This window comes from Cajanus cajan, chromosome 11 (genome assembly GCF_000230855.2).
Source record: "Cajanus cajan strain Asha chromosome 11, NIPB_CcT2T_4, whole genome shotgun sequence".
Classification (NCBI taxonomy): Eukaryota; Viridiplantae; Streptophyta; class Magnoliopsida; order Fabales; family Fabaceae; genus Cajanus; species Cajanus cajan.
In genome coordinates, this window is record NC_138527.1 from 27848267 (window position 1) to 27860413 (window position 12147).

The 12147-nt window shown below is 36.9% G+C and overlaps 1 protein-coding gene across 3 annotated transcripts; it reads right to left on the reverse strand.

Moving 5' to 3' along the window:
• Window positions 1-996: 996 nt before the first annotated feature.
• Window positions 997-11920, reverse strand: LOC109800194 (Cyclophilin-like peptidyl-prolyl cis-trans isomerase family protein). Of its 3 annotated transcripts, XM_083066095.1 has the most exons (9): window positions 11654-11920; window positions 11160-11273; window positions 10906-11054; window positions 9589-9661; window positions 9417-9506; window positions 7012-7167; window positions 3088-3127; window positions 1406-1488; window positions 997-1321 (listed from the first exon to the last, which is right to left on the reverse strand). In XM_083066095.1, exons 1-9 carry the CDS (start codon window positions 11762-11764, stop codon window positions 1301-1303), a joined length of 837 nt encoding a protein of 278 aa, XP_082922221.1. In that variant the 5' UTR covers window positions 11765-11920; the 3' UTR covers window positions 997-1300. The 3 variants fall into 3 exon arrangements, 2 of the variants coding, with proteins under 2 accessions (XP_082922221.1, XP_020216525.1); XM_020360936.3 differs by lacking the exon at window positions 7012-7167 and having other exon boundaries at window positions 11654-11913; XR_014430475.1 differs by lacking the exons at window positions 997-1321; window positions 1406-1488; window positions 9417-9506; ... (2 more) ...; window positions 11160-11273; window positions 11654-11920 and adding an exon at window positions 7485-9410.
• Between the last annotated feature and the right edge of the window lie 227 nt (window positions 11921-12147).

Genomic DNA, 12147 nt, shown 5'->3' on the forward strand with positions numbered 1-12147 from the left:
ATAACATTATATATTTTATATTGATATGACAAAGATCTTTAATTTTATGTATTTGATATAAAATTTATTTTACTAGAATTATTTTAAATTAGGTCTCTTGACATTTTATGTTTCTTTTTTACTCTCGTCTACGATGTAACAATTCCATAAAAAACAATACACACTATCACGAAATCATAACAACAACATTCCTTTCCTCACACTAGAACCCAACCCACCAAGTTCCACTATAAGAAATATGATAAATTAAATTTTTCCTTGCTTGCTTCAAGAGCACATTAATGAAGAGAAAGAAACCTTACAATCAAAACACGTCATATTTTCCCTTATTAAATGACAGGTCATTGTTTAGAAAATTAAATACATCACTATCACTTAGATTTATTAAGCTCACATCACTTATACGAAAACAACATCACAAAAAAAATTAACAACAAAGAATAAAAAAGACTAAAAAAAGGTAATTATAGGACTAAAAAGTCTATTTATAATTATAGGGATTAAAATGTAGAGTAAATGAACTATAAGGTGCAAAAAAAAAATGTATTTTCACTTTAAAAATATACACTCTATCTTGTCCGGTTAAGTGTGAGTTCTCAATTCTTGATACAAAATTCTAAATAAGGAATAACATAATATTAAGGTAGTGTTTAATATATATTTTTTAAATAATATTAAGGTAGTGTTTAATCTTTTTTTTTTAAATGCTTCTTTTCATTAAGAAGTACATATTTTGAAAAGCTCTTAAAAATTACGTTTGTTTTTATAAAGAAAATAAGTAAGTACATCTCTTTGTCCTTATTTTTGTATAGCGTATTTTTTTAAAATAAAAAAAAAATTAAGTCACACATAACTAGTTTGGCCTTTGTTAAAAAATAACTAGCATATAATTATTTAAGCTAAAATTATAATGATCATAATATAATCACGTATAATGACTTATCTCTTCCATTCATGTCAAAATATTTACTATTAAGCTAATAACATGTATAGGGATTAAGAAAATTATAAAATAATAATAATTAAATAAAAACATAATTACATTCAACTAATTCCATCATATTTTTCCAAAGGAAAAAATTTGAGCATTCAGGAAATGGTGTTTTAAATTGGGGCAAGAATACAAACAAGCTCATGAGCATTTATACCGGGCCTCTGTTTGAATTCATGTTTGTGCATATATAGAACATTTTCTCACACATAACAAAAGCAATATATGGATACACTGCTTGGATATTGTATAAAATGAGAATGCAGCAGTGTATAATTTTCATTCCAAATTCATATCAAACTTGCTTTATCAGGGGAAGCATTTCATCCTCTGCAAAGTGACACGTGAAAGCTATGTTAAGTTGTTAACAAGTGGAAAAAACACTACGGTCTTCAATGTGATAACGTTTATTACCTGTCTTTCAACTTCAACAGATGAGGCAGCTAGTCTGCGCTTCAAAATAGATCTGTCTTGTTCACAATTTTCTGTCTCTGTGTCTAACAAGAAAATACATGTAGAAAGATTCAGAGGGAAAGAGAATTCAACACATGGGTATACAGAAAAGCTAGGTGACAAACAAACTAAGAAAGGAACACATAATGGACTTGGAATTGCACTCATTCCTCGTCCAAAATCTGCAATTTGTGTCCTTACAGAAATCATGAATAAACACATCACAAAAGGATCAATCAATTCAAGTGCTGTTACATTTTTAAAATTTTAGCTGCGAATTGTGATTTGTGTTTCTGGACTCGTCCCTTGCCTCTCTATTTCTATGTTCATGTCTTCATTCTCTCTATTTTGGTTTGTAAAAATGTCTTCAAGTGCTGTTGGTCATGGTGGGGCTGAATGATAGGGATTCGGGTGTTATGGGGTGCCCAAGTCTCACGTCGAGTAGTATGGAATGCTTGGTGGAGTACTTAAGTGGCTCCAGTCTCTGACCTTGACAGCTAGCTTCTAAGGGAGGGTTCTCCCAAGTGCTTGAATGCTTATCCTTATAAGAAAAAATACCATTTTTCTTCTCCCTTTTGTTTTCTACTTTTCTTCTACCCTTCTGATTCCTAATCCCATGTGAAAATTTAACGGATGCAGATATTTTGAATTGAAATGCTAAATACAATTGGGTCTGATTTAGATATCTTTTCCATTCCATGCTGTTACCATTCTTAGATAACTTGGTTATCCAAGTTGTACCCGTAACCAAGTAATTTTCTTTCAGTAGTGCATCAGAATGTTTATCAAGATTTTCATGAAATTAGGAGCCATTGAAGTCCCTGTACAAAGGCAAAGGAACTTCTCTATGTATCCAATGTACCAGGCTCGTATATGGTAGCAAAGGGAAGTAATTTTCTAGAATTAGTGGACCAGACTCAATGGAATGATTACGGTAGCAAAGGATATGGGTTCAGTTAGTAATATTGCCTAGATCTCTACAGAGAGAGTGGAGGTAAGATAATACCGGGTGATGACATAAATCATTTAAATGACTAATTGATCTTTGAACACAATCCAAGACTCTGAATGTTCCTCATCACTTTAGTAGCTGAACTTGGCTGTTGTGTTTTTCGATTTTTTCAATGGAGAGTTGGAGACTTGGGTGCGCTTTGAATAAAGAGAGAAGGTACATGTAATTTCATCTTGTCACAATGCAGATTGAGTCAGCAACCCTAAATTTTATTCAGTCAATGCATCAAATAAAATATGGGAATTTTCCAATGCAATTTTTTAAAAGGCATAATTACCAAAACAGTTAATCCCTATTAATCTATAACTTATTGTTTTGGATATATCAGTCCCTTTTTTTTTCTTTCAATTTTTTGGATTTGGTCCCTGTGTCATTAGGTTTTAGGCTTTACCCCTAAAGCTTATATTCGTAAGGTATTGGTCCCTAATTTCCATCAGTGTCTGGTCCTTATAGTTTCAAATTAGATATTTGTCACTGAGGGACCAAAATCTAAATGAGTGAAACTCAGGACTAATATTCAAAAGAAAAAACTATATGGACAAAAATCCAAATCGGATGAAACTATAGGAACTATTTGTTTATTTTAACCAACAAGCAACAATAAGAAAACTTTAAATTGAAAGATTCTTACCATAGTAATATGATGACAGGATAGTGATGCGTTCCATTGGCTGGAAAAGAAAAAAAATATTATCCAAGTACAAAGGAAGAAGTAATCATGTTGAGTAGTTTTAAAGATTGCACCAAAAACATGAAACAAAAGATAAGCATGTATACATTTGTTCTATTAGAAGCCAGCTAAACCAAGAAGATACAATTTAACCAATTGATCAGTCTAATTCTAATAACAAATACATACAGAGACCCCAGCGAAGTTCAGAAATATGTAAGCAGCAAAACATTCTAATGCTGACTTCAACATTCACTAATAACCATAAAATGTATTAGAAATACCGATTTACAGTTATTCGCTTCACCCTTACATAAACATAAACAATTGTTATCATATGAACATAATTTTTTGAAGGCAATGTGATATGAAACGGGCTAGGCTGTGACTCAAGCATAAAACAAATTTTCCAAAATGGACCTGACTTCTTAATGCACTAAATAATTGAATTTTCCTTTTGTTGGGCCAAGTGTAAAGCCCATATAAGTTCTTATTATATTGTTCAGAATACTCTTGGAAGTTTCGTGATGAATTTCAATTTTCAATTCTTGTTTAGCATTCCCTTAAGTTTTGGTTTTCTCTCCAGTAGCGTAACACAATGTATCAAGTAAGAACTCTTATTATTCTGAGAAATAAGAATAATAAATATAGACTGTTAGATCATACTTTGAATGATCTAGATTAAAAAATATATGCACATGATTCTTTTAAGTGATCATATAACCCATCAACAAACATTTAATCATAATCATCCATGTATGGTTGCATGAGCTAGATCTGTAGTTCTCATTTTCTCACAATAGTCAATAACCAAGAGATTCTCACTTGATATACCCTTTTTTCCTGAAATATTCCATCATACAAAAACCATCCTCAAAGTTAGCAATAAAAGCTTAAGGTGAATGACTTTAAACTACATATTGCTCCACAGAATTTCTTTACCAGACACATGCATACACTTGAATATGAATAATTTCTTATTATTGAATCTGAATGAGTACAATAAAATAAATAGGCATAAAATATAATCAATCCCTAAAGTTTAGAGATTTAGATAAAACTGACTAAAGAAACTAAATTAGAACTTAGGAGAAGATAAACTAGTATATCTAAACAGAATTATATTAACACTCCCCCTCAAGCTGGAGCATATATATCATATGCATCTAGCTTGTTACATATATATGTTATTCTAGGACCTCGTAAAGATTTAGTAAAGATATCTGCAAGTTGATCCTTGGAGCAAACTGAGGAGGTCTTGATGATACCGGAGAGAATCTTTTCTCTGATGAAATGGCAGTCAACCTCTATATGCTTTGTTCTCTCATGAAAAACTGGATTAGAGGAGAGGTATAAAGCTGACTGGTTATCACAAACTAGTTCCATATGACCAACCTTGCAAAAATGCAACTCTTGAATTAAGAATTTTAGCCACAAGAGCTCACATGTGGTGTGAGCCATAGCATGATATTCTGCTTCTGTACTTGATCGTGCAACAACACTTTGCTTTTTACTCTTCCATGAGACAAGATTACCACCCATGAAGACACAATAGCCTGATGTTGACCGCCTATCACTTGCATCACCTGCCCAATCTGCATCTGAATATCCAACAATGTTTGTATGTCCTCTATCATTGTAAACAAGTCCTTTTCCTGGTGATCTTTTGATGTATCTAAGGATTCGAACAACTGCAAGCCAATGACTCTCACAGGGAGAGTTAAGAAACTGACTTACAACATTGACAGGAAAGGATATATCAGGTCTGGTCATGGTGAGATAATTCAATTTTCCCACTAATCTCCGATATCTCCCTGGGTCAGAATAAGGCTCCCCCTGATTAGGCATAAGCTTCACATTAGGATCCATGGGAGTGTCAACTGGCTTACAATCTGTAAGTCCGGTCTCTTCTAGAATATCAAGGGCATATTTTCTCTGAGAAATAGCAATACCGGACTTTGACTGAGCGACCTCAATCCCGAGAAAATAACGTAGGGGACCTAAATCCTTAGTGTTAAAGTGTTTAAATAAGTGTTGCTTCAGAGCCTTGATGCCCTCCTAATCATCACCTGTAATCACAATATCATCTACATAAACAACAAGATAGATAAATCTATGTGTCGATGAGCGTCTAAAGAAGACAAAGTGGTCTGTCTCGCAGCGGATCATTCCAAATTTTTGTATAACTTTGCTAAACTGACCAAACCAAGCACGAGGTGATTGTTTGAGGCCATACAAGGACTTTTGCAATTTACATATAAGACCAGACCCCCCTTGAGCAACAAACCCAGGAGGTTGATCCATATAAATCTTCTCCTCCAAATCATTATGTAAGAAGGCATTTTTGATGTCTAATTGAAACAAAGGCCAATGCCTCATAGCAGCCATAGCTAAGAAGAGACGAACTGAGGCCATCTTCGCAACTGGAGAGAAGGTGTCGCTGTAATCCAAATCATATACTTGTGTGTATCCCTTAGCCACAAGACGAGCTTTCAATCTATCCACATGTCCATCAGGGCCCACTTTAACATTAAATACCCACCGACATCCAACAACAAATTTTTCAGGCGGAGGTGGGACAAGTACCCAAGTGTGGTTGGAGTCTAAAACTGTCATCTCATCAATCATTGCTTGTCGCCATCCTGGATGGGTTAAGGCCTCCTGTACTGTCTTGGGAATGGTAATAGAGGAAATAGCAGAGACAAAAGCATAATAGGTAGGAGACAAACGATGATATGAAAGAAAGTTATAAATAGGATGAGGATTACAAGTAGAACGACTACCTTTACGAAGAGCAATGGGCAAGTCAACTGAGGTAGGTGGGGCCGGAGTAGGTGAGGAGACTGAAGTAGGAGTAGAATCACATGGCTCAATTGAAGAATCATTGGGAGGAACAGTATGTGATCGACGCTCATAGGTTATCCCAAATCGGTGTAAAGGATGGTCAGACCCTGGTAGTGCGGGAGGATCTGGTGCCTCTAAAGTAGCAGGTGTGGTAGGAGGCACACTATGATCAAAATGAGGAATAGGCAATACCTGAGAGAGGAGATTTGAGTCAACCGGAGAGACATCTGTGGCAATAAAATATGGTGTATCTTCAAAGAAAGTGACATCTGCACTGGTGTAAAATCGATGCGTAGCAGGAGAGTAACAACAGTACCCCTTTTGGACACGGGAGTATCCTAAGAACACACATTTGATGGCCCGAGCAGACAACTTAGCACTTCCTGAGAAAAGATCATGGACAAAACAAGTACAGCCAAAGACACGAGGATGAATAGAATAAAGGGGATCCAATGGGTATAATAGGGAATGAGGTACTTGATCATTCAAGACAGACGATGACATTCGATTTATTAAATACCCTGCAGTGAGGACAGCATCGCCCCACAACTTTGGGGGTGCACTGGCATTCAATAAAAGAGTACGAGCAGTGTCCACAATATGTCTATGTTTTCGCTCAGCTACACCATTTTGTTGAGGTGTATGAGGGCAACTAGATTGATGTAGAATGCCATGGGAAGCCATAAATGATTTGAAGCAATCTGAAAAATATTCTTTAGCATTATCACTTCGTAAAATCCGAATTACTTTGCCAAATTGAGTTTTGATCTCCGAATAGAAATTTAGGAAAATATTGAATAACTCAGAACGATTTTTCATTAAAAATATCCAAGTACATCTAGAAAAATCATCAATAAAGATGACGTAATACCTATGTCCTAAAAGAGAAGGAATGCGACTAGGACCCCAAACATCAGAATGAATAACATCAAAAGGAGACATAGCTCGACTATTAATACTATTAGGAAAAGAAGCTCTAACATGCTTCCCTAATTGACACGACTCACACTCTAAGGACACCAACCGTGAGAGATGAGGTACCATTTTCTTTAATTTATTCAAGCTTGGATGACCCAGGTGACGATGAATTAAACCAGGAGACTCAATAGATGCACATATGATAGAGGTAGAAGGCTGAAGGTAGTAGAGACCATGTGATTCAGATCCGGCTCCAATCGTCTGTCTCGTACTCCGGTCCTGTATCAAGAAAGAATCAGAAGTGAAGGTTATGACACAGTTTAGTGACCGAGTCAACTTACTTATAGAAATAAAATTAAAGGGACATCTAGGAACTAGTAAAACAGATTTTAATGGTAGTGATGGGAGAGGTGATATTTGGCCAATACCAATGGCTTGAACTTTTGACCCATCTGCAAGAGTGATATGATGTGGAGTTTTAGGTGATGATAGGTTAGAGAAAAGGGAGACATTACCAGTTAGGTGATCAGAAGCACCGGAGTTCAAAACCCAAGGTCCAATAGAAGTAGAATGAGAGAGACAAACTGTAAAATTACCAGTATGAGCAACAGTGATGGAAGAGGAGGCCTGTTTAGTTGCCTTCAATTGAAGATACTCTTGGTAATCATCGGTAGATAATGTGATTGGATGATTGCCCTCCGGTTCAATCTTGAGCTCTGGAGCTGAAGTTGGAGATTGAACCACATTAGCTGTCTTGCTCGGAAAGCTATGCAAGGAATAACACCTGTCTCGTGTATGTCCATCTCTCTGACAGTAGGTACAATGGAGGTTTCCTCTACCCCCTTTACCACGACCACGACCTCGACCACGCCCTCGACTTCCACGGTCAGCTGTACTAGAGATAAAAGCAGAGGTCTCAAATTCTGTGTGAGGATCTGCCTCTGGTGAAGGGACCCGAATCAGTCGATCTATGAGTTCTTCTACTGTAAGAATGACAGGATTTGTCAAGATTTGATCTCGAACAGATCCGTAATCTTTGTGGAGTCCTTGAAGGATAAACACCATAAACATATTATCAAGTTTGTTTAATATTTGTTGAGGATCATCACTAACCAACATTAGCTTGAGCTCATCAATAGTGGATTGAGCACGATTCAAATACGTTGGCAAATCATTATCAACCATACGAAGAGTTGCCAGACCATGAATAGACTCGTATATTCTTTGGATATCATTGGCATAAACATTTCGAGCCTTCTTCCAAATATCATAGCATGTCTTGTACGGACGAAAATGCACCATTAATTTAGGCTCAATGGACTGCCACAATAGAGATACAAGTTGATAATCTACCCGTTGCCATTCATCTCTCACCTCTTTATCAATTTCGGATGCCTTTTTAGTAAGATGATCGTAGAGACCCTGACCTAAAAACCACATTTCAACTGCAGTGGACCAATCCAAATAATTTTTACCATTAAGCTTTTCAGATGTAATAGTAGGTGATCCAGAAAAGGCAAAGGAGACCAGCCCCCTTTTGGAAGATTCAATTTTTGGATTCTCCTTAGGAATCTCTGCCATGAAGAGAAAAAGAAGAAAAACAGCAAACAATCAGTCACGAAACTCCGAGGTAGCACCCAATCAACCACGGAACTCCGAGGTAGCAACCAAACAACCACGGAACCCCGAGATAGCAACCAAACAGCCACGGAACTCCGAGACAGCAACCAAACAACCACGGAACTTCGAGGCAGCAACCAAACGACCATGAAACTCCGAGGCCGCAACCAAACGACCACCTAGAGTGTGACCCACAACCTGAAAAGGGTCAAAACGGGAAGAGGGAGGGCCGGCGAGTCCAACGGAGTGAACCGCGTCGCAAACAGAGGCTGGGAGGGCAGCGCGTGAAGCCCACGCGCCGGCGAGCTTCTTTAACAATAACCGCGCGTGAGACGGTGGCTCGCGACGGGGAGGCCGATCGGCGACCTCTGAGTGTGCAGGCGGTGTCAACTCCGTCAACCGCGGACAAAACTCGAAAACCCTAGAAACCCTAGATGTTGGCTGCTGGATTAGGGTTCCTGGACCAGAGTGCTCTGATACCAACTTGAATATGAATAATTTCTTATTATTGAATCTGAATGAGTACAATAAAATAAATAGGCATAAAATATAATCAATCCCTAAAGTTTAGGGATTTAGATAAAACTGACTAAGGAAACTAAACTAGAACTTAGGAGAAGATAAACTAGTATATCTAAACAGAATTATCTTAACACATACAAAACTATATAAGTTTTGAGGATCTCCCACCCCACCCACCTTCCCTTTTCTCTTCTCTCATCGGTCTCTCTAGCTTTGCCCATGGCCCCATGGCTTATCCACAAAATAAAAGAACAAAATAATCATTGCATGGAAAAACCTATAAATTTCCTAAAACGTGGAAATCTATGAATATGATCTAGCATTGAACATTAAAAGATGGGAAAAGAAAGAAAAATGCATAAGATGGATAAGATTTTCTAGTATACCATTACAAATATACCCTCTTTACGGGTAGGTAGTTGCTCGAGCTTTGTCAGTGTTTCATCACCTTTAGTAACTTTTCCAAATATTGCATACTGAAAAAGGATTACATCAGTATATCAATTGCAGACGACACAAGATATGATTTTAGCGATATTGCGGTTATAGTTGCCCAACCTTGCCATCAAGATGAGGAGCATCTCCAAGTAGAATTGAAAATGAGGATGAAGCACTGTCTGGATCATCATACCTATAAGAAAAAATTTGCATGCATCAGGCCTTCCAAAAAATGTGCTATGAGATTCAAAGCCCTCTTGGTGGCCAAGGCATTTAGGTGTGCGAGACCAGAATATTTCAAAAAAAGTAGTGTGGTGTGGAGTGTGTGACTCGTGGAGTGGGCCTTTGAATTGAGCTGACCCAAATCAGATGGTTTATAGGAATGGTGGATCTCAGCCCAAAACAATGGCATTAACAATCGAGGCTTTACCTATGAGGCAAGTCCAGAACAACTCCAATCAATGCTAAAACCAAATTCACAAAGATATCTTAAATTTTCATCAACCCAATGTAAGTTCATTTTTTCCGTTCATTTTAGCTCTCATCCATTAAAATCATTTATGTGATTTCACCAATAACCTAAGCTTTTAGAATAGTTGGTTTGAGACACTGTACCTAAACCTCTATGACCAAGTGGTCTACAATTCAATCCTTACATTGCCCCCACATTTTTTCTAAATAAAAGTTAAAAACTTTTCAATACGAGGTAGGAAGGCCTGTGCATTGTCCACACTACAAATTCAAAGGGCTCTTGCTTGAGGGGACATGTTAGTTTACTAGATATAAAATCATTCCCGAGATTTCAGGTTTATGGGGTAGTTGGTTCATGAAACCATATTTGTTACAATTACCAAGATTATGTAAGCACTTTTTCTTCTCTACAGGTGTACAATGACACTCGCCAATTATTAAACCTCGGCCAGAGCACACCAAGGGAATATGACTCAATGTAACAAACAAGAACACGCCCAACAACTCATGTTTATGGGTTAGTTGGTTCATGACAGTACACACATATTGGTTATAATGACCAAGATTACATAAGCACTTGTTGTTCTCAACAGATGTACTATGACACTTGGTCAATCATTAAACCTCGGCCAGAGCAAACGAATAGAATATATCTCATGTAACCCAAAACGTGAATAATATATCAAAATTACACAACTAATTGCTGAAAAAGGGCAATGATCATGAACCTAGGAGACCTGGTAATCACCAAAAAGATCAGTTCCAACTAGTTCATTTTAAAGTTAAGCATAGAAAATAAAATATGAACTCATGCTAAATCTAGCACTACTAGCTAATACGTTGTTAAAGCATATATAAATGCAGCTTAATGAAAAAACAAAAGAGTGCCATGAATAACATGAAATCAAGGACTTCAGCAGAAATAAGGAGGCTACAACCATTAGTTGCTTTCTAGAGAGACCTAACCTTCCCATGGAAAGAATCCCCCGAACATGCTTGACTTCACTAAATTCACCAACAACAGTCTTCTCAGCTTCTCTTTTTTGTTCGTCATTCATGGGAGCAGATCTTCCACCCATAACATCAGCTACTTGGGCCACAAATCCCTTATCCACCTAGGTATTGAATTTAAAACCATTTACTCACAACACAAAGCAGTACAACATCCACCAACTTCATAAAATCCAATGCTCACTGGCTTTGTTTATAGAGAAAAATACCCGAAAGAAATGGTTAGTGTTATAGCCTCCAAGTCGCACAAGCTTAAAAATGTGGTCAACAGTTTTGGGTGCAACAGTTGGAAAGAAGCCAAATTCAATATCCCCATACTTCGTCTGCATCCAAAAACAAAATAACCTAAGTGACACATCATAGACAACAAACAACAATAAAAAAAAATTGATATCAATGTGTAAAACAAGTTATCTAATTGCAAGCAAATTTCCTAAGCAAGACAGGATTTTTCACTAAATTAGTTACTTCATTCCAATTTTCACTCACACCCAAAACATAACTAACTGAGATCTTCTAAATCAACAACAAGGGTATCCACAGATTGAACTTCTCGTTTACTTAAGAACTTAATAGAGCACAGATAGAGACCATTGAAAGCACTCGGCGTGGATGAAACTCTACTCAGGATTTGAAATTTTACTGCAAATGAAAGCAATCATAAATGGAAAAACAATATACAGAAATTTTTACATAAAAAAACCTGAAAGACGACGCGGGTCGATCCCACTTCAGGTTCCAGAGCGGAAATTACAGATATTAAGGCCAACAAAGTGCAACCCTTAATCCAAGAACTGAATCCTCGGATCCACATTTCCACCAACGATAGATTTAACACCTTTTCGCCTCCTAAAATTAGAGTCAACCTACGAAATTCAGAAAACCAAAAAATTGAAAGTTTTTTCTGTTAATTTTTTGGTGCCAATGTACCATCACCATTTCCACCTTCTTTTTTTTTTTTTTTTTTTTTTGAAGTTTCATTTTCATTGATAAATATTCCAAGAAAGTGACCAAAACAATTTTCAGCCCCGTGAATACCAATACTTGGCCTTAGTCGGTCTGGGCCAATTAAGCCCAACTAAAATTTATCTTTATTTTGGGCCCAAATGAGTAGGCCCGAACGTGAAGGAGCCTCCTAATGAATATTCATTGGCCCGTGGGCCTTACATGAAATTGTGGTTTTCGAGTGTTCAACAG